Below are 27,886 nucleotides of genomic sequence, written 5' to 3'. Positions count from 1 at the left end.
CTTTATATTTAGTACTTTATTGGGTAAGATCGTTGTGGTCTGCAAGGAATATATATCGCAGCATTACACCTAGAATTTGGGGACATGTGAAATTGACGCCGAAAATGACCGCTTTCGAGGCTAGAAACGACCGCCTTTTCAACCGTAACTTCAGACAGCGAGCCGCTCTTGGTATATTGCACCCAGCTAGATAGATAGGGAAACCTCATCCTGTTGCCTGACCTAAAATTCGCTCATCAAACCTAAATAGCAACAATTACTTACCAGAGGGGTTAGGACCATAACAAAGGCGTGCGTGCAACGCGTGAATACTAGTTTGTTTATGAAGTTCTATGGCCTCGTTCGGCAAAATTCTCTTAATAAGAAGCATTGTTAATAAAGGAGTGAGCCGAGTTTTCTGGTGGGCGGTTAACTCGATTGTGTGTTCCTCTTTTAGCGTGGCTAGGATCCGGGATAAAACAGATAAAACTAGATAAACTAAGGTAGAGGTTGGCTACATCAGCTCGGGGCGGTCCAGGCTTAGCATGTAGGTACTGTACTTGTCTATCTGAGTAAGCTATTACGGGACCATGTTGACAATAAACGGGTCCCTGCCTAACTCGCTGTCCAGCCAATGGGTGATCAGGCACGAGGCTCGTCGATACGGACAGCCGATAAGACGCGAGACGAGACCACGGGCTAACGATCATTAATGTGTTACGACAATATGATCCTTAGCCACACAACCGTGTCGCCTTAGCCCATCTGCGGAGCCGACCAGTGGGTTTGCGATAAGCCTATTCTCGGCTTCTAGAGGACAAGATCGGTCTGCGAACGGGGCTAACCGACGGCCATGTAGGCCAGAAATTTTGGAGCGGCCAGATTCCCGGCCTAAGCAGTTAGGATTGTTCTAGAAAACTCGCCCACGGCTTCTGTAGTATTGTTGGGGGTTGGCAACCGGGATCGGTTAAAAAGTGCAAAGATGCCTAGTGAGCCTCAATCGCTCCTAGCCGCGTTATTCAAAGTGTTATAGTTGATATTCCTATGCTGCTATAGGCTTAATTGGGGAGGGGGCTCGATCGCTAGACGACATCCTTGTCTACGTTAGCCACTCTTAGTATGTCGAAACAGCTTCCGCTAAAAACCAAAAAGAGGTTAAGATTAGGAGTCAGAAAAGATGCGCTCATCTAGAAATTGCTTTCGAAAGAAGACTTCTCGATGTGTTACATATATTTACAGTAGCAATTCGGAATAGGAGGGAGAATTTCAGTCACAGGTTCATTAGGGTCGCGCCAGTGTAGACCGCATTCACGATATCCGCGGTTGCCCGCGCAGTCTTAGCTCTTTCTATCGCGCTCTCCCTATCTAATTCGTTTTCGATTATTAAGAACGCCTCCTTTTGCTATAGTGGTAACGGAGTCGAGTCAATCATTTCGATTCCCTATAGTCTCTCCAGGTACATTGCTTTTAGGGCTTCCGATAGCGGGGACCGGGCAAACAAACCAAGATTGTTCCGTCTTCTCTAGGCCTGATGTAAAGCGCTCTATATAGGACCTTTTTAGGGTAGAGTATAGAGTCTAGTGACAGTGTTTTATGCACGGTACGTAGGTGCCGTAGATTGGTCTTATCTTGATGTAGATCATACGAGACGATCGATGCATAGTCGAGGACCTATATGACGCACGCTTCGCAGAGCTGTCGCATTTACTCCGGATAAAGCTGTCGTATCTTCCGAAGCGCGATATTGACCTTGGTGGCTCGTTTGACAGCTTGTTATACGTATTCCTACCAAGGCCCATATCAAAGTCACCGTTTCCTAGATACTTGCAGGCCAGAGGTTTTATGAACATCTGAATGAAGAAAGTCAGAGTCATATTATTACTCTAAAAAAAGGGACGCTTGGGATTAAGACATCTTAGGCAAAGCATGGGCAAGATAATATATCAAGACCTATGATAAGGAGAGCAGAGATGGACGCAAGAAAAGGAACTTCATCTGAAATCTGAGGGAGCATAACTGAGACGCGACCGTGATCGTGAATTAGAGGTGTATGAAAAGCAATTATCGATGGGTACCTACGATACTGCCTGATGATTTGGATATTTTTCGCAAAATATCCAAAGCTGTCTGGAATCATAAACTTCGGTGCGACGAAGGCTTTTGTAATGCAGTATACGAACAAATGGAGACCAAAGGATATATGAGATTCACTAAGTCTTCTGATACTGAAGTATTATCTGTGCCCTTCTCTCCTCTCATGTCTGCTCCTATATACCATGTCTTGTGGGGTCTATGTAGCGGCGTAAATTTACAAGGATGATCTTGGCGGCATGGCTGAATAAACTATATTTATGGCCTCTCATATAACCGACAATAAAATAAAGAAAAAAATCCTAAATCCTCAAGATTACTTAGGGGACGGCTGAATTCTATCGGTTTTTCTGTAGCCGCTTAGTAATTAAGAATCAAAGATCAATAAAGGAAATTCAACTCTATCTTCTTATACCACTTGTAATAGGTTCAGGAAATTGAAAGGTTGATCTTATGGTGTTTGTATACTTTATCAAGAGTACTCACTAGAAATATATAAAATGGCACCAAAGATTATACCAAAGATGCCAAAGTTACAGGCAGCCCCCGCCTCTTGAGTTTTGAGTACATTTGACGAAAGATGTTCATCATATGAACTTCCGATCACTACATCTTCATTTCTTATTACTGCAGGGATTTAAAGGGTCAAATGAAGGTTCTTGCGGTAATGATGAAAACATATGTAAATGTGAACTAGAAAGAGTAGTGAGTCAGCCGCATGAAGGTCATATGACAGTCTATATCGAGGTAAGCTAGCGACAATTACGCTAGTGCGGATACTGACGAGATATCCGCAGATTTGACGTAGCCTAGCCTGACGGCTCGGTAGTGCGGGCGGCTCGGTGGTGATTACGCTGACTTACTTAAGAATTAAACGCGACCTTCATTATTTTAATTGCGATTGATTTCAGAGGCAACAGTCTAGAGTGACATTCAGTCTATCTAATGCCTGTTTTTAATCTCCTTCCCGTCAAAGAAGAGCTTTTCACCACTGATCAAGCTTCGCTGCAAAGCCTGTCCAATAGCAACTGCTTGGACTGAGCTCTGCAGACTGATCGGCGGTAGTGTGTTATCCAGGCAGCACGCGGTGAACTCGGAAGCCTCGGTGATAAAAGCCTCCCTAAAGCGCTCGTAATAATGTTGCGGGAGCTCACGTATGGCACCCCGTGAATCGTGAACTTCAACATGGTTCTTTCTCACCTGCATATTGACCCTTACTGAGCCTCTTTCGCAAATGACCTCCGTGGTATCTTCCTGCCCAGCCGCCATCATGCGCGAGCAATACAAAGCAGCAACCTTACCGCCCTCAAACTCAACAGTCGCGATCGCATTATCCCGGTCGTGGCTTGCTTCTAGCCCTGGATGAACCGCGGCTACACCCACCGCTTGTAGACTCTTAAGTTTGCGGTTCTCACCGAGGAACCAGAGCATAAGATCAATGTCGTGAATGGAGCAGTCAACGAAGATGCCGCCGCTTGTCTTAGCGTACTCGACGAAGAATCCTGATGAGTCGTGTAGATCTGCGGTCTGCGACCGGAACACTATAGGCGAGCCAAATTCTCCATTCTCGATCCTGGTGTGGGCCTCGCGGTAGGATGCGTCGAAACGACGGGAGAAACCGCACATCACCTTTTGGCTAGGGTGCTTTTGGAGGGAGTTCTCGTAGGCAGTCACAACGGATTGAGCCTATTCTCGCAGAAGAAAAAAAAAAGGTGAGTAAGGGACACACGATGGAAAATACTCGGAGAGACTGACCACTTCAACGTCAATGCTTAAAGGCTTCTCACAGAGAACATGGTATCCCTTCTTAATTGCCTTGAGAGCTTGCTCCGCATGTACAGCAGTGACACTGGCAACTACCACGGCTTCCAAGTCGGCCTTCTCGAGCATTTCATCGTAGTCGCTATAAATCTGCACTCCTGGAAGGTTCTCTGCTCCCCAAATGCGCTCGGCCTCGTCGGGGGTGCTCGCGGCCACCACATTTGCGCGGATAGTGAGCTCATGAAAGTTCGTCGCATGGCGCTTGCCTGTTTAGTGTTAGATGTACCTTCACTTTGCGGTTTCGTTTGAACACTTGCCCATTCGGCCAAGGCCTGCAATTCCAACCCGTAGTTTCTGCGAGGACATATTTGGATGGTGAAATGGATTCGAGGAGGAATTCAGAAATATAGGGAGGGTGTCAATGCCCACTTAAGTTCTTCGTAAAATTCCTGCCGGATTTCAATTTGCGACACCTGTTGAACTCGCTCGGGACATGAAACCCGATACCGAATAAGTTCAAAATATTCCAGTTTGGTAGTATCCTTCTCCACCTAGAGGCGCAAGTCAAAGACTGTCAGAACATGGTAGTGCTAACTTACTACTGGCAACTGATTGGTTGCAAGTAGTCACACATCTTTTGCTCTTCGATTTGAAATCGGCCAAATTTGCAAACCTGGTGTTGTAACCACCGAGTACCGGCGCATTCCACGCATTGACCCGAGGCTATTCCAACCTGCCCTCAATCGCATGCTATTCTCCTTAATCAATCTTTCCATCTTGAATTGGTTCCGCTTGATCTAATTTGCCCTGAATGTATTACTAGTCCATATCCATACACTTTTAGCTTGTTCCGACAAATACGCACGCTGCCATACGTCTGTAATTCCAGATCTCCAAGCAGGGCTAATGCAGAAATCCACGGCATTACTTCACCGAAGGCACACTGGACCGAGACGGTGCAATGGCCGATTGGTTGCACTGACGAACCTTCAAGGCCCAACAAGCTCCACATTGGCGGGGTATTCGTCTTCGCCCGCCCCACCTTATACAATATGGATGGTAGTCTGAAAACCCCCGAATTTCGAAACTTTTTGTTTTGTTTTATGTATTTTGAGCATGATCATAATCTACGAATATGGTCATTCCGAATCAATCAACAAGGGACGTGGCATTATGGCGTGTGTCTCTTGTCGGCAGAGCAAAGTGAAGGTAGTCTCTGAGGTAGTCTGAGGTCCGTTGGGGAGCTAACATTCGGTAGTGTAATGGCGGACTGCCAGCTTGCTCCAATTGCGTGAGTAGGAACAGGGAATGCCGGTATCAAACGTTTGACAAGAGAAAGCGAGTGAAATGGGCTCTGCATACGATTGTGATGGGTTCGAGACACAGTGACTAAGACGCGTTTTGCAAATAGGCTGCCTTTACGCGTCGCGATCGAGTTGCTGTCATGCAGAGCCGATCAATTGTGTTAGTTCATTCAGCAGATCGGACACCAACCTCCTCCTATGCCCGATGAGAAGGATGCTGCCGTAAGGGGAATTATTGAGATTCTGGGAATTTCAAAGCCAGGCATCCACTCCATGCCTAATGAGGGATAATTCAGGTAGTCTGTCATAAGTGACCAAAATTTAGGATCGATCGGAGCTGATTAGACCCCTGGATCCTGCCAGAGTCCGCGCCAGAGTCCAGGCGCCCCAGTGGGATAGGGGGTCGGGGTAAATGAAATCATCATCATCATCATCATTATCATCATCGACTCTATCTTGGTGGCTAGTCCTTTCAGGCTCAGTCCTGAAGAGCTGTGGTAGGGAGAGTGTGAAGTCTTCCTGAGATACTATGAGATTGAGTCGGAAGGAGAGATGGCACACTCGACGGTGGCGGGCAGCTTTTCGTCGAAGAGCTTTCTCCAGCTGAAGGAGCATACATAAGGTATACTAGTATTGAAGAAAGTTGTTTGTGTATGTCGCTGTCCAGTGTATGGGGTTTTCCAAGCTCATATTTTCAATGGTTATAAAATGACGATCGGAATTATGTACACATGATCGATTATGATTGTCAGTGTGCAGCCTTGGGTCTTGAGGAGTAGGTAATGCACGGAATGATTTGCTGCTGTGCGATTCTATGCTATTGATACAGATTCAAGCTCTTTTCGTAGAGTCTTCCATGATTCCATTCCCCTCATTGCAGCAGTCTCCGGTTGACTGCTCCTATCCCGCATGCCGCGGTCAAAGATCTCCATCGACACCCAGCCTTTAAAACCTGTCGCAAGGATCCAAGCCTCGGAAATCTCGGTAATAGGCAGATAGGCGCCGTGGTCATGCTCAAAAGGAAATGGTCGTGCATGTTTCGACCAAGTAAACTGCGGCGCCTCCCCTTCGACAAACCACTGGTGATCTTCGGAGAATGGAGGATCGAATCTTTCGCCATCAGATAGCTGGAGAAAGAATATCTTCTCAACGGGGCAATTGGCAACAAAGCGATTGAGTGATTCGCGAAGGGCTTTATCAGAGTCAGGGAAGCGACCCGACGCGGCGAAAAGGTCACCCCATAGCTTCGTAGCTTCATGAAAAGTGTCTAAACATAGACCGAAGTTTGGTCGATTGACATCATTGACATATTGCAAAGCGACTTCCCATGTAGAGCAGTGTGTTCCCCACGACAAATACTCATACGCAATTGATACGACCGGCTGCTCCGCGCTTCCGATATCAGCCAACTTCTTTAGCTCACTGATGACCACGTCTTTGTCGCCGATGGCGTCAGGTTTGTAATTTGACGGAACCTGCAAATATGGCGCGTGAAGGACCCTAGCGACCCCAATCCAATGCCTGGCCTTCTGTAATCTGTCACTGAGAGGCGATTGATCTCCTTCGTAATTCTCGAAAGGTGCCAAAGACAGAATGTCCAAGTTGACTTTTTGGCATAACACGCGGATCTTCTCAGCGCCTTCGAGAATCGAAATGTTTAGAGCTTGAGAAAATGTTTCCAACTCGAAATAGACAATCTCAATGCCTTTGTATCCAGCTTCTGCCGCAGCCTGAATTTTGTGGTCCAGGTGATGAGAAGGGTGTTGGCCCAGAGATAAGCTGGCGATAGCCAATTTATTCAAGAGCATGATATTGGTGTCTGGGCAGGGGTAATGACAAAGTTCGGCCGTCAAAATAAGAGAAGAAATCAAAGCAGGGCTTGGCTTTTGTTAAGCTACACGCAATATATATAATAGAGAATGACCGCAGGGTGAGTTCGGATTCCGTTCTCCGCGCGGTACATGAGACCGAGACTAGTAGGACTTTTGACTATGTGACTCTCAGAGTGAAGTCGTATGAGGCGCGAAGATTAGGATTCAGATTTTATTAAAGTCGTCTGACAGGGTACAGGTATCCTACGTATGATAATGCAAATTATGAAACAGATTCTTCCGCTTTTGCTCAGGCTGGAGGTTTCACATTAACGCCCGGAGTAGAGATTTCCTATAACAGTCATTCAGATGAGCTGCAGATATTCCAATCACGGGCCCTGGATTTCTTATTCGTTTGGCAGCAGAAACTATTGACGTCGTTATTCTCCGGACATGATTCTCCGCCTCCACCAGAGGTTTGAACAGAACTATGTTGCATTTTCCGAAAGCCTGAAATTACAATATCTTCTCAAAACCACTCAGAATGCTTTGAAATAGCTGCTGCTGGAAAGCGATTTCCGCATCCTGTTACAGTAGAATGATGGATCCTATAAATCCAGCGCAATGTTCGAGGCGAGCTCTGTCATTGCATCGTCACTCAACTCTGCAGTTTTGTTCCACATCTTGTACAGCCAAGTCTTCTCAAAATGGTATCCGCTGCCCTTCATCCAGCTTCGACAAATATCGAAACCACTTCGGACAACATCGACGCCGTCAATATCCTCAAGGCAAACGCAAAACAAGCAGCAAAGGGCCTGTACGATGAGTCCGAATTTGACAAAGCTAAGGACAAGACAAATTTCCGCCAGTTCAATGATGCTTGCGACCAGGTCAAGAACTTCTATGCTCAGCAGCACACCCTACAAACGGTGGCCTTCAACTTGAAGGCCCGTAATGACTTCCACAATAAGACCCGCGCACACATGACTGTTTGGGAAGCAATGGATAAATTGAACACATTCATTGACGAATGTGACCCCGACACCCAAGAATCCCAAGTGACACACCTGCTCCAGTCCGCCGAAGCTATCCGCAAAGAGGGCAAGCCCCGCTGGATGCAACTTGTTGGGTTGATCCATGACCTGGGCAAGCTCCTTTTCTTCTTCGGTGCTCAGGGCCAATGGGACGTTGTGGGAGACACCTTCCCCGTCGGGTGTGCGTTCGATGATAAAATCATCTTTGGGACTGAGTCTTTTAAGAAGAACGAGGATTTCGAGAATCAAATCTACAGAACCAAGTTCGGCATTTACTCGCCTGGCTGTGGACTAGAGAATGTCATGCTCTCTTGGGGACATGATGAATACCTTTATCATATCGTCAAAGATCAGTCGACCATTCCCGATGAGGGACTCGCTATGATTCGGTACCACTCGTTTTATCCATGGCATCGCGAGAACGCCTACCATGAGCTTATGAATGAGCATGACAAGAAGATGCTTGAAGCTGTGCGGGCTTTCAATCCCTATGATTTGTACTCTAAGAGTGATGAGGTGCCAAACGTTGAAGAGTTGAAGGTGAGGTTCATTCCTAAATAACGTCGCCCTTTGCAGCTGTATGCTAACGTGATTCTAGCCTTACTATCTTGAACTCATTGATGAGTATTTCCCAACAAAGGTTCTGAGATGGTGATAGTCCTCTTCATGGATTTGGTAGGTTTGGAGTGTCCATGTTTGTATGATATCGATGCAAAGTATTGAGGCCGCTCGGATAACCAACATAGAATCCCAATTTGTGCTTTTAGTTCGCTCGTTAGGCCCAATTCAATTTCTTGGCAGTGTACTATTCATTTTAATAGAAATAAGAGCTCAAATACAATACTCCTGGTATATCTGGCTCTCATATAGCATTTGAAAATTAAGTCAGGCAGGATACAGTAGCCGTGACTGCCCGATGTTCACGAGTCGTTTCTATAGTTTTCGGGTGAATACTCCTATGTTTGAGAAGAGCTACAGCGGATAGATTTGCTTCTGAGATCCCTTCATCTTAGACTCTATTTGACAAACTACTAGCACGGATATATCAACTTCTGGGACTACATGGAAACTCACAATACGCCTCAATTGACTATTCAGTAGACTGTTAGATGAGACGAAGTGATGATTTTTTACGATGGAGATTTGACTCACAAGTAGTCTCTACTCCTCTAAGCTTTTGCATGTCCGGCAGGGGCCGTCGGAAATTATGTTCCTGTGCCACTGCAATGTGGTCATCTTGGGATATTAAACATATTCTATTGGCCCATATAGCATCAGATAGCCTCTTATCCACTTCTGTGACGAATTTGCCCCAGCTATGGGGCCCAATAGGGGATAGCACCGAAATGCGGGGTCCTTATTGTTGAAGCACCTGTATTGATGGTATCACTCTGTCACCCTGTTCCGCGGAGATATCGCGTTGAATGGCGCTCGGTTCGGAGACCTAACACCGCCCTGATCGATGAGTAGCATTCAAGTTTCAATTTGTTGACCGTGCCAACAAAAGCTCGCCCGAGGGAAAGAGAGCTCGGAGATGCTACTGGGGATGTCTGAGATGACCTTGCAACACCCTGGGATTCATGGTAATGGACTGATTGGCTTTTCAAATACCCACATTATGAAGCTATTTGAGGTTCTACGCTACAACCTACGTACTATCTGTTCGTAGAATGGAAGATACGAAGGGACATAATTCTTGTTGTCTGACCCGCTATATTGGAAACCTATAGTAACAAGACTAAAACAAAGGCTACTCGTAGCTACGCCTATGAGCATTAGCCTCCTTCGCCTAACACGGTCGATTAAGAGAGCTGCAAATTTTGAGCCCTAGAATATTAGGGATATAGAGTCTATAGCGACAAGATCGGAGCTATGCGACTGCTCAGAAGAATGCAGTACTAGCTCCTAGAAGAATCCGGCGAAGTGTTTGCTGCTTACTATTCCAAGTGAAATTTTCTTTTAGGGCCACCCACTGTTGCACTCAGCCTTAGATAAACAATAGCAACTAGATATTGAGTCTCGCTAGTAACAAAAGGATCATCTTCTGGCTTTGGTAAGAGCCTAGCAATAATGTTTTGTGCCTCGCTAACGCGATTCTTTATAATAAGCTAGCGAGGCGACTCCGGTGTAACAAGAACCAAGGCAATGGTGATGGTGGCAAAGAAGCGCTAGGATGCCAGAGGGTAAGCGCTAGCTCACATCTGAGTGTGGAACAAAGGTGAAGCCGTAGTTCATCCACTACATACTGATGAGCGATCGGGTTTGGTCATCAAGGCTGATTAGTACTTACGTTCGTGATCACAATGCCAATATATTTGTGACCAGTTAAAAATGATGAGCTTCCGCCGATCCTTTGGCTGCGTAGTTTCTGTTTTCCAGACAGGTATAGCGATATTATTCATTCCGATTCCGATTCCAGCGACCACGTGACCGACAATCATCTGTGCGAGAGAATATGAAGCTGTTTGGAGGATTGCATCAATGATCCAAATCACGAAGCCGATCAGAATACATCTTCTGCGACCCAATTTGTCACCGGCATACAAGGACACGAGTGTTCCGATAAGAGTTTAATGTAAAGAGAAACTTCCCGGGAATCCATTCACCGAAAGTCATTGCCACGCTGCGGCGGCCGAGCCGGGATTATGACCGATTGGACCCGGCAGAATGGGTGAACTCTACAATCGCGGGGTAGTCTGCATACCCCGGATTTTTCGATCTCACGTACGTTATGCACCCGCTGCTTCCATCTTGACAGGTTACGACAAAATAATGAGCTCTATGAAACAGTCTGTTAAGCGACGACATGCCACCATGGCGTGCGCCTCGTGTCGAGAGAGCAAAGTAAAGGTATTCCCCGCCACAGCCTTTTACTCTTCGGTAAATTAAATCAAAGGATAACAGTGTGATGGCGAAGTACCCTGTTGCTCTCAATGCGCAAGCAAAAACAAAGAATGTCGCTATCAATCTTATGATAAGAGAAAGTGAGATACTTACACTAACCCTACGATCATGACGGGGCCATTTTGAGACTGAGATTTCACCATGATGAAGGTTACCTCTTCGCGTCGCAATAGAGCTGTTGACCTGCCGAGTCGATCAACTGTGTCAATATATTCATGAAAACGGCCTTCAGCCCCCGAAAATGCCTGATGATAAGGATGCTACACTGCAAAGAATTCTCGATACCCTTGGAATGACGGAGCAAGCTGGCAGGCAAATAACACCTCCGAATAATGCCACCATGAAGCCTCCAAGTATGGTCAAGAATGGTGAGTATTTCTTACCTGCTTCTACTATAGCTTCATTTGATATCTCTTCAGAGGGCTTCGGGGACAGGAACTTGGACCAACAACGTGCTACCAGTCTGCCCGTAACTGAGCAGGGTCACTGTTTACCAGATTCAAACATGTCGTCAATTCCACGACATATTAACTCTTCAATCGTTGCACTCGAAGGTGATCAGTCAGTCTTGACAGAAGACAGTCCAGGCAGTATACTCAACTCCTGGATTTTTGACCTGGACTTCGGTACGCACATTACACCCTCTGCATCCGACATGCAACAACAAAAACAACAACAACAACAACCCATCTTGGGATCCTCGCCGAATGATAAACTTGCTATGCCACCAACGGGCCAGGTAGGATCCGTTGAACCTGTTTATACCGAAAGTGGCTCTACCCTTTTCAAGGAACCGACCACCACATCCGATATTGAAGGCCTGGTTGATGAAATCTCCGACCGAGTTGGTACCTTAAAAATTGGCCCCGGAGGAAAGACACGCCTTTACGGCCCGACATCCACGTTCGGTTTGACGGAAATGCCATTCTTAGATAGTTATGAAGCCCATCGGCCAAGGCAGATCTATCATTCTGGGTCGGAGGAAGGAACTCCTACGGTTCTAGAAGATCATCTTCTCAATCTTTATTTCAGCTGGCAGGACCCGTCATTCCATGTCGTTGATCGAGATATCTATGAAGAAGCAAAAGAAAAGTGGGGCAACCTGGAAGAAACTCCTTACTATTCAGAGGCACTGCGGTATGCAATGTGAGTCATTTCTATTGTCAATGTTATTCAGAGCATCCATCCTGACAATTCCAAAAGGTGTGCGCTTGGTAGCGCTTTTGAATCTCGATACCATCCCACTTTTATCACTTTCCCGAAGACGCTCGTAGAGTTCTTTGCCGACCGTGCGAAGTCAATACTTGAAACGGAATTAGATTCCCCTTGTGTCGCAACCATTCAAGCAATGGTCATCCTGAGCAGCCATGAGATTGGAAACGGAAAAGATGCGAGAGGGTGGCTATACAGCGGTAAGCCCACCATGAAAACTGAATGATATCATTCCAGAAAACTTACTTCCTGCTTAAGGATCGGCATTGAGGCTGGCATTCGATCTTGCTTTGCACCTTGACATGTCTAGCTACGTGTCCGCAGGGATCATCTCACCGGGCGATGCAGACCTTCGCAGGACTGTCTTCTGGACTGCATACGTTGTTGACCAGTTTGTCATCCCCTTCCCACCTACATGCACTTTGAGTACGTCGTTTGTTGACTATCGTGTAGCCAGTTAGGATTCCACCTAGGCAGACCTTTTCGCACCAGCATGGAGGATGTGACAATTGGAAAGCCCCAACAATATACAGGTCCCAGAGGGCAGTGCCGATGGACACCCTACGAGCCATCGTCTTCTGTCAGCCACGACTCTGGCTTGCTGGACAACGAAGACGCAATCAGCCAACAACTAGTTTCCCTCTGTGAGCTGATGGCTTCATGCGGGTATATCCTGTAACAAACCTCTTTCAATATCACGACCGACCCAGATTGACATTTCAAACAGATACGGTACATCCAGTATCTCAAAAGAGATTCTTCAAGAGCTCAATGCCAAAATTGTCGCCGAGCTCCACAAGTGGAAAGCTACCCTTCCGCTCATTTTACAGATTAATCTTGACGACTTCACCTCGCCATACCTTCCGCATGTGCTGCTTCTCCAGTGCGTACCTTGTTTTCTTGCTACATTTCTCTTTCCCGCAATCTAATAGCACCAATGCATGCAATACCACCAGAACATAATCTACGCCCACAGACCATGGATATCAAAAAGCCACCTACAACCGCAACCACCAAGAGGACCCGGATACTCACACGCGCGCGAAATGTGCATCCAATCCGCGATCGCAATCTCTAAAATTCTCAACATGTATGATTCACGCTACACGCTACGCCGAATCAACGTACAAGCAGTGTCCATCACATCCTCCGCCATTCTTTTCCTCCTTTTCGCCGCTGTGTCAAATTACCCCTCCTACTCTCGAGGCAATATCTCACTGTATCTAACGACATGTTTCAGAGCCATGGATGAATTCACTCTTTCTTGGAAAAGCGCCCAGAGGGCAAAAGACCTTCTACTCGATTTACAGCGTCAATGGGATCTACGGACGCGGTCCAATAACCTGACACATCCGGCTGACGGGGTATTGTATACCCCGCGGAAACGTTCGAAGACTTCTAGCGGACTTTATCGGATGGTGCCTGTTTCCCATGATCTGGCTTTGCAGGTAAATCTTGATTTGGATTGTATGCTTAGGACAGAGGTGGAAGCTCTTTCTGGAAGCTATCGTCAGGATAACTTTGATATGGCCCATGATACTGGTGGTTTGGATGGTCACAGCAGTGGGTAAGCCAATGTATGATTTGGGGCCCTTGGAATATGATAAGTCGTGTACGGAGTATGCTATATACCGGTTTTGTTATGCACAACCAATTCTCAACTTTCGCATCTGGTATCATATCTCTTTCCATCCTGCCCAATTCTTCGTAATAATCCACCTACAGCCCTCGTTGCATGTTCCAACGAAAGATAAAACGTGGTAAATGGATACAAGGCGAGAGAGACAGCAATCCAGGCAAAAAAGACACCAAAGTCCAATCTAATGCGGTAATGGGTTACGAACAAAATGTACGCAATGCCTGGACGACTGCAATATTTTATTAGAATCGGCTTCACAATCAACACAGCGGCAATATAACTTACTTCGGCGCAACTGCCGCGTATACCCACATCTATAAAAATCGTTGGCGACATCGATGGCATAGAAACAGTGGTGACGTCGGTGATAACCCCGAAGATCAAGAAAAGCGAGCTCCACGGGAATTCTGGAATCATCGCCAGATTCTTGCATGGGAACCGGAGCGATGCATGCAGACTCAGTTAAGCATCCAGAAGACCCCGGAGAGCCGCCGCCGTAGGCATTGAGATTGTTGGCTGGCAGCGTATCTGGCGCAGGCGGGTTGGTGAGGTGGATCTGGAACGCCAACGAGATAAACGCGTAGAACAGCGACAGGAAGAAGTAAGCCGTGATACAGGAGAAGATACGCCAGACCAGCCAAGCGCGACCTTCAACGGCGGGTGGTCGTCAGGCTTCATCTGAGCATGAATCGGGATCGGGAATGGAAGTTGGAGAATGCGATGATGATCAACAAAATCGACCGCAGTTTCGGTCAAATGGAATGCCATGCCCTTATTATTCGGCAAAAACATTAACTATTCTTTTACACAATTTGCTTCAGCGCTCACGAGGCCTTGAGACCCCGAAGGTAACTCGCACGATTCGAAGCGCATTAGTGATTCCAAAGCAAGCATATTACTCAATTGCTTAAACTGATCACTGCAAATATGAATCCATTTGGCGAATGACAAAATTACCATTATTACGGACAAGAGCTGGTTACAGGGGTCGGAAAAAGTATTTGGGTTCCCCACTGTTACGTCATTTTGCCGCCCCCGGAACACCTCTTCATCCACGCCCGTCTTCAGGGTTGCGCTGATTGGAGGGCCGCGTTAGTTTAATGTTTTTGGGGGTCTGCTTGATTGGCCACGATCTCGGGGCCCTCGCAGGCGCTGGGATTCAAAACCCGCCCCACAGAGGTATTCCAGATTACTACAGAATGGAAAGCATGAATGGACAGGAGCCCACAATTGTGGTGTGGCTTCGTGGCTAGACGGATCATTTGAACTACGGAACTCCCAGAAAAGATCGTTATTGCACCCAGACTTTGCGATTACGTGTTAGCGTGAAGTGCAACGTTTGGTGAAAAAGCTACTGGAGCTCTGGCAACTAATAAAACCCCCGAATCCTTTCCCCCGTACCCCGTATTCACTTCTACTATATACCTTTCTTCACTCGAGGTTCTCTCTAAAAATACAGCTTGGCCATCGCCGATTCAGTTTCTAGGCACAGATGATGGTCTCTCCACTGCGTAGGAGTCTCCAAAGGCGTTGGTCTGCAGCGTCAGACGACTCTAGCCATAATTCTCTGTTGCTAATATTTCTCACTGGCGTCAGGAAAGAAAGTATTCTGCAATGGCCCACGAACCTTCCTCCTTGAGTCAGGAACCAGAAGGGCTTGTTGGGGGCTACCAAGGGGACAGCACCGTTATCAAGGTGATCATGGGCGTCCTGGTCGCCATCGTGTTGTACAATGCAGTCGAACTCACGGTCCTCATCCTCACGACATTTCGTCGCTACCAAGGTCTCTACTTTTGGTCTCTAGCGCTTTCCGCGACTGTTGGGCTTATAACCAGTGGCATCGGTAATCTCCTACATTTCTTCGACATTGGGCCGTTGAGTTTGGCCCTCGCACTATCTAATATAGGGTTCTACTTCCTGGTTCCCGCTCAATCCGTGGTTCTATACTCGCGAGTCCACTTGGTCGTTTTCAATCAGCGACTCTTACGTTTTCTCCTCCGCGCAGTGATCCTCAACGGTATCTTCTTTGCCATCCTAGTGACAATTATGTCATTCGGCTCAGCCTTCAAGCAAACCGGTCCGTGGAATGCAGGTTATAAAGTCGTGGAGCGGCTGCAAGTGACCTGGTTCTGCGTGCAAGAGTTCGTTATCTCCATGCTCTACATCCGGGAGACTGTCAAGCTACTCCAGCTTCACCCTGCGAATAATAGGCGTCGAAAAAATACCATGTACCAGCTGTTGGCCATCAATATCCTTATCATCGTTATGGATATCCTCGTTGTCGCGATCGAGTTCATCGGCTTGTATTATATACAAGTCTTGTTGAAGGACACCATTTACAGCATTAAACTCAAACTCGAATTTGCTGTACTTGGAAAATTAACTACAATTGTGGAGGCTGGTCATATTGAGCTTATCAGGAGTATCCACGATAATTGGTACGATCTCCAAAACGGCCAAAGACGTGCGCCATCTAATCTGACGGAGTGACAAATAATGTCAAATAAAGCCAGATCCCGCTTCGAAGTGCACAACGCAAATACATACGACCACTTAGAAGGGTTTCGTCTAACAGGTAGCACGTCGCTTAGTGGAAGATCTCTCTATACAACGCAAAGCGCAAAGCACAAAGACTTTCAACAACAACGATGGATTCACCCTTTCGTAATTAAATTCTTTTGCAATATAATTACGGCTCTATATCTTTCTGGCTCACGGCAATTGGCGTTCGTACCGGTTTCGGATGAGACTAGTTCGTATTTATCAATCGACATACAGGGGAGGGAAGTTAGATAAGTGCTACATGAAGATCGTGTAAAGCCCGAGAGGGAGAACCTGGGTATTTAGAGAAAGCCTGACCACGATGTATTTTAAGTTCTATGTAGCCTCGTTTCATTCCCCACTGGGCGAGACAATCTTGACTTCACTCTTCTGACACGCTACGCATGCCATTCAGGCATGATGTCTCCTCTTGACTGGAACACTTGGCTTTCGCATATCTCCCATTCTCCTACTAGACTGTCATGAGGCTATTGCAATACCAAAACCCCTGGTACCGATATATGGAAGTCTTAAGTGCGGGGTAGGGGAAATGTTTAATCCGAACTATAACTATCCGCTGTCATTTATTGTTGTAATGAAAAGAGCCATTATCAATGCATGCATTTTGAATTTAAGGGGACCGGAGCGGAGAGGGTCCGCCTACGTATCCAGAGGAATGACGTCAAATAGCGCAATGTACCAGTGGACAGCCTTGTTGACGAAAGTGACGCCGTTCAATTGTGATTTTACGTTTCATGGATGAACCAATCGCTGGTATTACCGGGGTGGGTCTATTTCGATTGGGACTAGCCAAAGCTTGCGGGAAACGAAAACCGATATCCCACGTTTCTCCAGATCCCAGATATTCATGTCTTTGAGATCATGTACGGGGTAGAATGGGGGTTTCACCTATCAGAGGAACTCTATTTCATCCAATATAAATATCGATATCTTGTACGAGTGGTCCAAGTTAATATTGTCTCACAAATTTGACAGTAGTAGATGCACTACCAAGGCACTACTAAATCAACATGTTTTTTCAAAATGCACAAGGGAAATGGCTTCAATACAGAATTACTGCAGCATGCGGTGCCGGCTTTCTTCTCTTCGGCTACGACCAAGGCGTTTTCGGGGGACTTCTAGACAATCAGCCCTTCCTAGAAACCTTTGGAAAGCCATCTGTGACCATCCAAGGTCAGATTGTTGCGACCTATGATATCGGCTGTATTATAGGAACTCTGGTGTCTATGTTTGCTGGAGACAAGCTTGGTCGCAGACTGTCAATCCTGATCGGTTGTCATATCCTCATTGTTGGTGCTATCCTACAAACAGCATCATATTCCCTCGCGCAGATGATAGTCGGCCGTGTTGTTGCTGGCATTGGAAATGGAATGAATACTATCGCGATTCCTATCTGGCAGTCAGAGACCGCACGCGCGGAGGATCGGGGCAAGTTGATCGTTGCTCAGCTGGTGACAAACATTTTCGGCATCGTCATCACGAACGTGAGTTGTATTCACCGGTATTTGGGAACGACACTAATTTAGGGCAGTGGATGAACTACGGCTTCACCTTTATCCCCCACTCCCCAGTGAGCTGGCGGTTCCCTCTCGGCTTCCAGTGCTTTTTCGCGATCGTTACCATACTCTTTGTTCTTATCGCACCGGAATCACCGCGTTGGCTTGTCATGAAACACCGCGCCAATGAAGCCCGCGAAATCCTAGCCCGGCTCCTCGCAAAATCCACCGAAGACTCGGAAGTGGTGGATGGAATACAAACTTTAGAGATTGCTGTGAACCATGAGCTCGAAGTTCAGCAAACGAAGCCTTTGCAGGAGATCTTCACGAGGAACAGCAAGCAGCAGACATTGCGCAGAATTCTTTTAGGAGCTGGGACTGCCTTCTTCCAACAGGTCGGCGGAACCAATGTCATTGCATACTATCTGCCTGTGGTTTTAACCCGGTCAGTGGGTTTGGATAACAGAATGGCTTTGATCCTGTCAGCCGTCGACTCGATGTCACTAATGTTCTGGGGCGTTATTGCGGCCTTGCTTATCGACCGAATCGGCCGAAAGAGACTGATGCTTTTTGGAGCCGCGGGCAGCAGTCTCTGCTTTGCGCTTGTTGCTGTTGGATTGCGGTACGGCGGGCCTAGCAACAGGGGCATGTCCATCCTAGCGGTTGTGTTTATCTTTGTCTACTATGTCTTCTACGGTGTGTCGCTTCTATCAATCCCTTACATCTATCCGGCGGAAATCAACTCTCAGCAAATGCGAAATGTTGGAACTTCCTTTGCCACCACTACGAATTGGTTGTTCGTATACGTTATCGTTGTTGCTACTCCTACTGCCATCGCGAACATCCAGTGGAAGTATTACATGCTTTTTGCGATTTTCAACTTCTGTTTCTTGCCAATCATTTGGTATTTCTACGTTGAGACTGCGAACCTTTCACTTGAGCAAATTGATCGGCTCTTTGAGATTAAGCATGATTCTGGGAATGCGATTAGCTGGACGGAGGCGACCATGATTGCCCGGACTGAGGTTATATCTGATTTGGCGCGCACTGAGAAGAAGGGCAACAGCGACTCTCAGCACTACGAAAATGTGGCCTGATTTGAGATATCCTTAATATGTACGACGAGCCTGGTGAACTTCTTGTTCTCTTTGGCTAAACGTTCGTTGGTTCTGGAATTTTGCGGGGGAATAACTAAGCTGGAGAGAACCCTGGGGCCCCGGGATCCGCGGCGGGACCCCTGGGCTCGACCTAAGTTATATAACCCGCGCCTGTGTCTATGAAGAAGCAGCTTGAATTGAAAGTAACCCTTCAATATTCCCATCTCCATATTCCCATTCCCTCCCAAATGTCTGCCCCAAAGGTGCGAGTTGGTGTCGCCGGTCTTGGCCGAATTGGTAAGTATTGAATCCAATCAAACTTCCTGTGTATGCAATTTACAAAAGCCAGGTCAGCACCATGCGGTAAACCACCACGCCCTCACTCCTCGTACTGAGGTGATGGCAGCAAGATCTTTCGATCTGAATGAACACAAGTGGGCTGCAGAAAACATCACAGAGGCACGTATCTACAAAGTTTTCTTTTGAGGAACTGCCCTCGGCAAGCACCGGGTGCCAACACAGGTTTTGCTTTGTAACTTCTGACACAACCCACTTGTTTAACGGCATTTTCCACTCAATCGAGTAGTGAACACAAGTGGGTGCTTACTCATCGCGAGCCCTTCCCACTTGCCAGGCATCAAGTCCTAAGTTAGTAAAGGGAGCATATCCAACACCTGGGACGGAGTAGATGTTCTCGCAGGGCACCCGTGGCTAGAGCTAATATAGCTAAATTTCGAAGGCAAGACCAGAGAAGAGAAGAATTCTTGACGGTCTTGCAGCGAAGTGCCGGGTGATTTGCGTCGCGCCCAGTCTTCCTTGATATCAATGCGCAACTGCTCCAGAGCCAGGTATTTTTGCGTTTTTCGGCTGGAACCACTCGGAATATTGAATAAAGCGGTTTTCCAGCGTCCGCATTCGACCTTTGTATAATGGATCAGCTGGTGCGTGTGAAGGTCGACTAGTTGGTGAGGAGCTGGCTCGAGTTTCGACCTTGATCGCGTGCTCTGGGCCTCGACTAGCAGCAGTCTGGTGCCCACCAGTGTTCAAGTCTTGCCCGGGGTTTTTTTTGGGGGGGAAAGGGGGGAGGGGGGAGGGGGGGGGAAATTTGGGTGGATGCAAGTTGAGGGACTGACTGCCTATGCGTTCGACGGTAGCTTAGGCTGGGCGGGGTAGCTGATTGTAGCTGCAGCTCTGCTTCTAGTGGAAGTTTGAACATCGTTGTTAATACGGGAGGCGATCTTCCTATTAAGTGTGTTGGCAGTCCTGCCAGGAAGTCATTTGAAAGTAACCTGGTCGTCATCCCCCGACTTTGGCACAGCAAATTCCCTGTGTTAATTCTCGCTCGAACTGACAATATCGTTCACTGCAGTGATAGCTTTTAGCAAAAAGGTTATATTTGTGGTAGCCTCGAGACGATTGTGAGCTTCTTTCAGCAGTTCTATCTCGTGAGCGACCTCTAGGTTTGGCTTGCTGCGGTATATCCAATCAGAACTCGCACAGCTTGAAAAACTTACAGCTCATAGGACGCACCAAATAACTGTATGTTAGTTCATCTAATGAATACTATTATTATCTTAACATCGAGTACATAGAGATGCAAATGCCGGACGAAATTGGACCACGGTGAAAATAAAAGCAACCATGAGGCAAACTAGAATAGCACACAGATTAGTTTTTCTTTTTTTCCTTTTTTTTTCCTTGACAGGAACAATTTTTGGGATTTGAAGGTGTATCTCTGAAAAGGCAAATACTCCAAACCATATCTGCCGCAGTTGATGTGCTAGGCAAGGGCCTTACCGAAGTGTGGAGCATATGGAAGTAAAGGTCATAAAAGCAATGCATGTCTGGATAGACCTCGTTTTTAGCTTATTGAATTTGTTGAGATTCATGGTGCACCAGGCGTGTAATGCCTGACCCCTCAAGGCATGAATATAGTGATCAGCATTAGACCTACTACCATTGAGAGTATAGCTCAGGAGAAATGCTCCCCATTTATATAGGATCTCTGTTATAGAGAGAGATCAGGCTTAAACAACCTCGCTGGCTTTGACATATATGCTTCCCCGTAGATTCATCGTGCAATTTCAACAGAATTTAATAGCGTGTTGGTTAAAACAATTGGATTTTAATTATTTACATGGAGGGAGGGTAGCCACTCGGTAATGAAATACGTTATATATAATATGTTGAGATTCATGGCTTCTCCGCCAAGCTAGAATCTCGTGATCAGCATTGAACCTACCATATAGAGTATAGGTCAAGAGAAATGCTCCTCATTAAATAAGATCTCTCTCATTGAGGAGAGATCAGACCTAAACAACCTCGTTGGCCTTGACAACAGCTTCCTAGTATCATTCGTCGTATACGGTTTCAACATAATACGTGAATTAAGTAAAAATTGAGAAATTTCTCCGACTGAGTTGAGGTTAAATAATCTAAAAGAAAAGTGAGATGCGAGGTGGGCATTATGAAAACCCCCTTATTTAATTACTACCCCCCCAAATCATTATAGGCAAGGATAACTGAGGTGTTCGATTCGTGTCAAGTGCTAAAGTGACGCCTTAGGTGCCGGCCGCCTCGCGTAATAGCCTATTTTCCTATACTCCGTCAAAACATCTCTAAATTCTTTTTCGCCAATTTCTCAATAACCACAAGACCGTGTATGCTCCGAAGCAAATAGGAGATAATCCAGATATTCTCTTATAAATCGCCAAAATTTGAGACCAATCGGAGCTGATTACACTGCTGCAGTTAGGGTAGGTAAAGAACCTGCCGTCGGAGGCCCACATTTTTCCTCTCATAGTGAAGGAAAAGCCCTAACGTGCAGTCACCCCGTGGGATAGGCGCCCACCCACCCCTAGGCTTAGCTCAGGCTCAGTGAGCGAATCAGGGCGCTGACATGATAACCAGTGAGTGTATCAGGGTGCTCAGGGGCGTGCTCAGATAAACTCGAGCAAAAGGCGGCAATGTCCGAGCATTAAAAAGGAAAGGGAACGCCAAGAAATGGCAGCGGAAATCAAGTACCAAGGTTGAATTTGGTCGAACTATGCATACTTGATGGGGCCGAACTCAACTCTATGAGGTAACGCCGGTAAGAACTGTATTACCGACAAAGAGCAAGTCACCAAACACAAGTTCTAGAACTGGGGACCCAAGTATCTCCGGCATGAAACTTGTCCTAACTGCAATCGAGGCAAGACCGATTGCGAATATTGCACTATCATGTCGAAGCTGCATTTGGATGTTGAGAGTCGATTCTATGTGGGGCCATTGTGACGAGTCAGAACGCCGTTAAATGGCGCCAACAGTGGATACTGTCACCTATATGCCATGCGCGAGACACGCATCTTCGTTAAATGTCGAGCGTCTGCCCTTGCGTGGTGGTTGAGAAAAAGTCGGAAATTCTATTCTCGGTCCCGTTGTTCTTCAAAAGGCGACAATTGACCCTGTCGCATACGTGTAACTCCGAGAAAACGCGCCAATTGCGGTCAATATACGTGTGTATTGGGTCCCGGTTCTATGTCTTCACTTTCTCTTCCGGAGTTCTCTAACTTTGAAATCCAGCTGCAATGAGTCTTGGCAATGAGAATGGCTCCGAGGTGATGGCAAAGTTGTCTCCTAGCGTGGTGGACGACTCTAAACAATTCCAAAAGCTGGAGCGAGAAGTGGCTTCAGACGATGAATATCCGCTTCCAACTGCAGAGGAAAGCAATACGCTTCGCAAGGTTGCGGGCTCCTTGCCTTTGGTTTCGTTCGCATTATGTCTAGTAGAGTTTGCTGAGCGCGCATCCTACTACGGTGCAAAAACCGTATTCAGCAACTTCATCCAATTCCCACTCCCTGAAGGTATGTATCTCAAACGGCGTGTTTTAAAATTTTACTAATGCGACTCAAGGTGGCAACGGAGCAGGTGCCCCCCCGCGAGACACTCAGAAAACGGCTGGCGCCTTAGGGATGGGACTCCAAGCATCATCCGGACTGACACTGTTGTTTCTCTTTCTTTCATACGTGATCCCGATTTTTGGTGGCTGGTGGGCTGATGTCCATGTTGGTCGATATAAGGCAATCTGTGTAGGCGTCTTGATCTGCGGTGTTGCCCATATTATCCAAGTCTTCGGCGCCATCCCCTCTGTTCTTCAGAGGGGCACAGCTCACGCGGCTCCACCATTCATCATCGGCCTGCTGCTTCTGGCCTTTGGCGCAGGCATATTCAAGCCTAACGTTTCGCCTCTCATCCTCGATCAAATTCCTCACAAGAAGGCCTATACTAAAACACTGAAATCGGGAGAAAAGGTCATCGTGGACCCCGAAGCTACGACAAACAGAATCATGCTTCTCTTCTATGGCTTTGTGAATGTCGGTGCTTTCTTTATGCTTGCGACTACATACTCCGAGAAATATGTTGGATTCTGGCTCTCATTTTTGCTGGCAGGCCTTATCTATCTCTTACTGCCTATTCTTCTTCTGGTTATGTATAAGAGGACATACAAGCGGCCACCGGCTGGGAGCTCGGAGGTGTCGCAGGCTTTCAAAATTATCGGGACTGCTCTTCGTCAGAGCAATTTCCAGTTCTGGCGTAAGGACTTCTGGGATAGGGCAACATCGAGCAGCCTCCAGAAGAAGGGTATCACCGTAAGCTGGACGGATAAAGCCGTTAAGGATGTTTCCAGAACAGTCGGTACGTCAAATTCACTCATGATAACATCCTCATTTCCCCTGCTTTACCTTTTTTTTTTGGAATGTTTTATCTTCTATGCAATGTTCTAATGCATTTTAGCTGCCTGCGATATATTCTGGTTCTACCCGATCTGGAACCTCAACGACGGCGGCATCGGATCTGTATCGACAAATCAAGGCGCTTCAATGGTTACCAATGGCGCACCGAACGATGTTCTCAGCAATTTCAACGCCTTGACAATCATTTTCGTCATTCCAATTCTTACCTTCATAATCTACCCTACTCTCCGTCGCTACAAGATCAACTTCGGCCCAATCAGCCGCATCACATTTGGCTTTTGCCTAGCGACCCTCGCCGGTCTCGCTGGTGCTCTAGTCCAGTGGCGTGTTTACGCGCTCTCTCCTTGCGGTAGCCAAGCCTCAACTTGTGATGAAGTAGCCCCTATCAGCATCTGGTGGCAGCTTGCGAATACTATTCTGAGTGCTTTGAGTGAATGTTTCTGCAACGTTACTGCCTATGAGCTTGCTTATGCACGTGCCCCGCATGGAATGAAGGGTTTGGTGGTGGCGTTCTTCCTCTTTATGAATGCTTTGTCCAGTGCAATTGGTGAGATTTTGCTTCCGGCGACTGCTGACCCGTGGCTGGTCTGGATCTGGGGTGCACCGGCTGTGGCGCTTGCTTTGCAGACGATTGTTTTCTGGTTCAGGTTCAGACACCTCAATAATGAATCGTGGACAGAAGAAGAAGAGCCTACTGCTGTGGTCCAGAGAGAGGAGAAGGTTTGATTTAATCGCATCGTTCTGGTAGCCAGTACGCAGGTAATTTACGACAAAAATTTAACAACATTCGTACCATACCATGTCAAGGATAGAAGTTACCGGGAGAATGTAATGCAAACTGGTTTGAGCAATTCACCGGTGATTAGCCTTTTACATTTCGCAAAGTCTAGAGAGGAGGGCTGTGTAGGTGCGTTAGTTCTATAATTCTCGCACATGAGTTGACCAACCCGTCATCTTTCACGGCGGTGCATCCGCCTTTATCGATAAATACTTCCGCTGGCGAGTAGGTCGCTCAGCCGAAGAGAAACTTAGCGAAGATTCAATCTAAAGACATCCCCCGCATTGAAGTATAGGCTCGACGTACCGGGTCCTGTTTTCCGTAGCCGAAAAAACTGCCGTTATTCATATCACTAGGAAATGACGCGAACGGCTCTAGGGTTAAGTAGTTATAAACGGGAAGATAGTGAAGCGTCGCTTACGGCTAGACTTCTCCAAAGCCCAATTTGGGTCCGACCCAAACCAAAGACAATCGACCCCCAACCGCTACCGCCGTACCGAGCCGAGTCTTTCACGGAGATTAAGATCGGTTTAGACAAACCATCAAAGAAGAGTCGATGGTAAGATCCGTACAGGAATTAGTGAGGTGACTGGGTTGGTGTTTTTTACTCATATTTGATGGAGTACAGGGCCCACCCGCTCTTTATTAGGCCTAAAAGTGCGAAAGCAATGGTGAAAAAATGACGCCGTGTCTCTTGAAAAGATGACTCAAAGTCCATCTGGGCGAGCTGATCCCGCCCCAAAGTAGGTTCCTTCCTCTGCCTCAGTACGAATACGACCAAGGTCACGATCTCCACAACTGTACCTGTTTAGTAAAGCTCCTGAGAAAGATCTTGGGTATTTCAGTGTTTCACATAAGTAGGCGACGTTCCCAGGTAAATCCTCTGTCGCGGAATTGCAGTCGCTATGCACGGTTTTCCTTCAGTTTGCTACAGCTCACGTTCCAACTGTCAATTAGCGTCGGCCATAAAGCAAACCGATTGAGGGAATTGCTCGGCAAGGTGGTTCCTGGTTTGGTAAGTTTTGTTTCGTTAGTAAAGGACCGCTGCGCTCTTCCGAGATCCAGCCATCGCGCAAGATCATATATATTGCTTTCTTGATTAACCCACCTATTCCTTGTCTTAAGTGAATGAATGGATATTAATGTATTATTTAATCAGGTTAAGAAATTACCGATGTCAGATTTGAGATGGTAAATCCAAAGTCAAGTAATCCCTTTAGCCTTTGGTATTCCCTATCATATAACTTATCTGTCAACTCTTCTAATAAACCTATCACTCACTCTTAGGGTTGGCGTAGGCGTTAGAAGGGGTTGAGGCTCCTAACACCGCTCTTGGTATTTATATTTCAATTGATTGATTGTCTTCTTTCCCTTCTTGCATGCATTTCAAGTGGCTCAAAGGATGTGTTTAAAGGAGACCTCAAACTTGTTTGACAAAGCGCTTTTTGTACTCGTCGCTGTGCGATCCACAATCGTTCCCTTAGTATGAGTAGAGAAATGCCTGGGCTTTCCCCGCCCCACGGTTTGGAGTCAGTTCGCGCCTAGGGTCGGCGGAGGGCTGGAGATACTGGCCCTCTAAATGTTTCTTATGAGGTCTACTCTCTAGTTTAGTGTCTTTGATGAATGGACTATTTTGATTAAGACTTGCCGGCTCACATTAGGGAAGTCTAATCCGAGAAAGCTCACTCTATGGTCTCCTCTAGAAGCTGGATTTGGTGTTATGAAGTGTCTGGTAATCCCGTGCTGCTTGCCGGTCACGTGGATGCAGCGAGCCGTGTTTCATGTTGCAATAGTAAATCTAGAAGATGCTGTTCTTATGAAGTTCACATTACGCCATGTGATTTCATAACAATTTTATTTTTAGTACTGTATGCTTTTAGCACGGGTCCCTATTTGATTAGGATTGGAGCGGTACATACAGAGAATGGACATTTTGGATGAATATACATCCATTGAACAAGTGAGCGAAAAGAAAGGCTCTATTAGTGAGGCTATCAGTTTATTCGCTTGCAAAAGACAAGCATTCATCTATTTCTGGGCAAGAGGGAAAGGTGAGCCATTTCGGACTATGGGGCCACAGCCTTGGGGACAGTGCGCTGTCTGCGGTTTAAGAATCAGTATGTGGGCAAGCCAGTGATCAAGTGGCGCACACTGATTGCACGGTGGAGTGGGTTATGTCGACCCGTGATGAAACCCTGGCTACAGTTCAATGCCAAGGAGCTATGGAGGGCTGTGGCTCTTGAGACAAAGGCCCAGAGCAGCTGTGGGCCCACTATTTTCTGGCTGTGGATGTAAGTTCATGGACGTACGTCCACAACTCTCGAACTGGCGCAACGGCTTAGTGGCTTCAAGATACGCTGACTTCTACATCACCAAGGCTGCATCTTCACGCTTCTTTGATCTAGCTACGAGTTCTCTTCAGACTCAGAGTAACGCTAGACCGGATTAGGTCGACGCTAGGCATACGCTTACGCTAAGTGGGGACCATGGAGCGGGACGGACTCGCCTCAGGTACACCAATCACAGGCATTGAGCCCGGAGACCGGAGGCTAATCGGATCACCGTTTGCCTACCTTGGCAGGTAGCACGTTTTATAATACATAGTATGTATAAGGGTAATAGTATCTTGATCTAAGTTTCTAAATCTCGTTATGCTAGTCTCTTTTAGTGCCTATTAGTTGTAAGTCGAGGGTGTTGGAGAGGGTGGATAGTCGAGAGGGTCCAGAACTATGACTTTCGATGGTCTTACATATTGACCCCAACTCCCTTCTTCTTTTCGAGGAATGTCCAAAAGGTTCATGCGAGGTACAGGGATCGGACATATGCACCAATCCGAGACTTCTTTTAGGCAACAATGACGCCCGTCATCACGTAGGTGATATTCAGCTTGCTGATGTGGATACCGAGTTGGGAAAACTATACGGCACGACTTTAAAACAAGTTACGGGCCTTCTATTCTCCTGGCGATGTTCTTCTTGGTGGGAAATATGGCAGAAAAGTGGACATTGTTACGTGAGGCTGAAATGATTCCTACAGTACAACAAAGACTTGGTAGGTGCCTGGGTCAGAGAAAATAGAAAATGCGCGTGATTTTTTGGAGGGTGCTCACCAATAATATTCAATAAAGACCCCATGTTGTACCGTTACATCCATTTCTCCGTCGCCCTAATCATAGTAGCCGGGGCGGGGATCGACCCTTTCCGATATTAAGTGGAATCAACCCACACTGGGACCCTGTCCGGAGCTTGGATTGGCCAAGCCCTCAATCCAGTCAAAGATCGACTGCTGGCTTGGAGCCACCCGTCCGCATCAGATTCCTTTAGCGAACGCTCGGGCCCAAGGATAATATGTCCCTTGTTTAGTGTCTCGTATTCTCCATCGCGAATTTCGTGATTCGGTTTACGTACAGAATCCCACCTGCGCAATGTCGTGTATGCACCTCATGCCTCGGCTCCCATGCCGTGTTTTCGAGCCGTGAGAA

The 27,886-nt window shown here is 46.8% G+C and overlaps 8 protein-coding genes across 8 annotated transcripts; 6 read left to right on the top strand and 2 right to left on the bottom strand.

Annotated features, from left to right (window-relative positions):
* Positions 1-3,012: 3,012 nt before the first annotated feature.
* On the bottom strand, positions 3,013-4,197 carry PENARI_c007G09786 (uncharacterized protein; the record flags this gene model as incomplete). Its single annotated transcript, XM_022631134.1, has 3 exons — positions 3,013-3,756; positions 3,826-4,097; positions 4,143-4,197. 3 exons carry the CDS (start codon positions 4,195-4,197, stop codon positions 3,013-3,015), a joined length of 1,071 nt encoding a protein of 356 aa, XP_022489068.1.
* A 1,750-nt stretch (positions 4,198-5,947) lies between these two features.
* PENARI_c007G03760 (sugar phosphate isomerase/epimerase family protein) lies at positions 5,948-6,943 on the bottom strand (the record flags this gene model as incomplete). Its single annotated transcript, XM_022630852.1, has 1 exon — positions 5,948-6,943. One exon carries the CDS (start codon positions 6,941-6,943, stop codon positions 5,948-5,950), a length of 996 nt encoding a protein of 331 aa, XP_022489256.1.
* Positions 6,944-7,653: 710 nt separating this feature from the next.
* Positions 7,654-8,635, top strand: PENARI_c007G05599 (inositol oxygenase; the record flags this gene model as incomplete). Its single annotated transcript, XM_022630946.1, has 2 exons — positions 7,654-8,520; positions 8,579-8,635. 2 exons carry the CDS (start codon positions 7,654-7,656, stop codon positions 8,633-8,635), a joined length of 924 nt encoding a protein of 307 aa, XP_022489353.1.
* Positions 8,636-11,125: 2,490 nt separating this feature from the next.
* Positions 11,126-14,417, top strand: PENARI_c007G09619 (fungal specific transcription factor domain-containing protein; the record flags this gene model as incomplete). The annotated part of the gene is made up of 9 exons (XM_022631125.1): positions 11,126-11,252; positions 11,304-12,030; positions 12,088-12,296; positions 12,355-12,522; positions 12,570-12,762; positions 12,824-12,979; positions 13,337-13,663; positions 14,083-14,231; positions 14,320-14,417. 9 exons carry the CDS (start codon positions 11,126-11,128, stop codon positions 14,415-14,417), a joined length of 2,154 nt encoding a protein of 717 aa, XP_022489174.1.
* Positions 14,418-15,349: 932 nt separating this feature from the next.
* On the top strand, positions 15,350-16,225 carry PENARI_c007G04332 (uncharacterized protein; the record flags this gene model as incomplete). The annotated part of the gene is made up of 1 exon (XM_022630884.1): positions 15,350-16,225. One exon carries the CDS (start codon positions 15,350-15,352, stop codon positions 16,223-16,225), a length of 876 nt encoding a protein of 291 aa, XP_022489104.1.
* Positions 16,226-17,307: 1,082 nt separating this feature from the next.
* PENARI_c007G08381 (sugar porter family MFS transporter) lies at positions 17,308-18,890 on the top strand (the record flags this gene model as incomplete). Its single annotated transcript, XM_022631064.1, has 2 exons — positions 17,308-17,781; positions 17,829-18,890. The coding sequence occupies 2 exons, from the start codon at positions 17,308-17,310 to the stop codon at positions 18,888-18,890; spliced, it is 1,536 nt and encodes a 511-aa protein (XP_022489305.1).
* A 248-nt stretch (positions 18,891-19,138) lies between these two features.
* PENARI_c007G08334 (uncharacterized protein) lies at positions 19,139-19,376 on the top strand (the record flags this gene model as incomplete). The annotated part of the gene is made up of 2 exons (XM_022631063.1): positions 19,139-19,187; positions 19,240-19,376. The coding sequence occupies 2 exons, from the start codon at positions 19,139-19,141 to the stop codon at positions 19,374-19,376; spliced, it is 186 nt and encodes a 61-aa protein (XP_022488992.1).
* A 3,083-nt stretch (positions 19,377-22,459) lies between these two features.
* Positions 22,460-24,353, top strand: PENARI_c007G02933 (putative MFS peptide transporter; the record flags this gene model as incomplete). Its single annotated transcript, XM_022630817.1, has 3 exons — positions 22,460-22,736; positions 22,786-23,568; positions 23,668-24,353. The coding sequence occupies 3 exons, from the start codon at positions 22,460-22,462 to the stop codon at positions 24,351-24,353; spliced, it is 1,746 nt and encodes a 581-aa protein (XP_022489320.1).
* Between the last annotated feature and the right edge of the window lie 3,533 nt (positions 24,354-27,886).

This window comes from Penicillium arizonense (assembly GCF_001773325.1).
Source record: "Penicillium arizonense strain CBS 141311 chromosome Unknown PENARI_contig007, whole genome shotgun sequence".
Lineage (NCBI taxonomy): Eukaryota > Fungi > Ascomycota > Eurotiomycetes > Eurotiales > Aspergillaceae > Penicillium > Penicillium arizonense.
The sequence above is the reverse complement of the archived record's forward strand: the minus strand, read 5'-3'. Positions and strand labels throughout refer to the sequence as shown.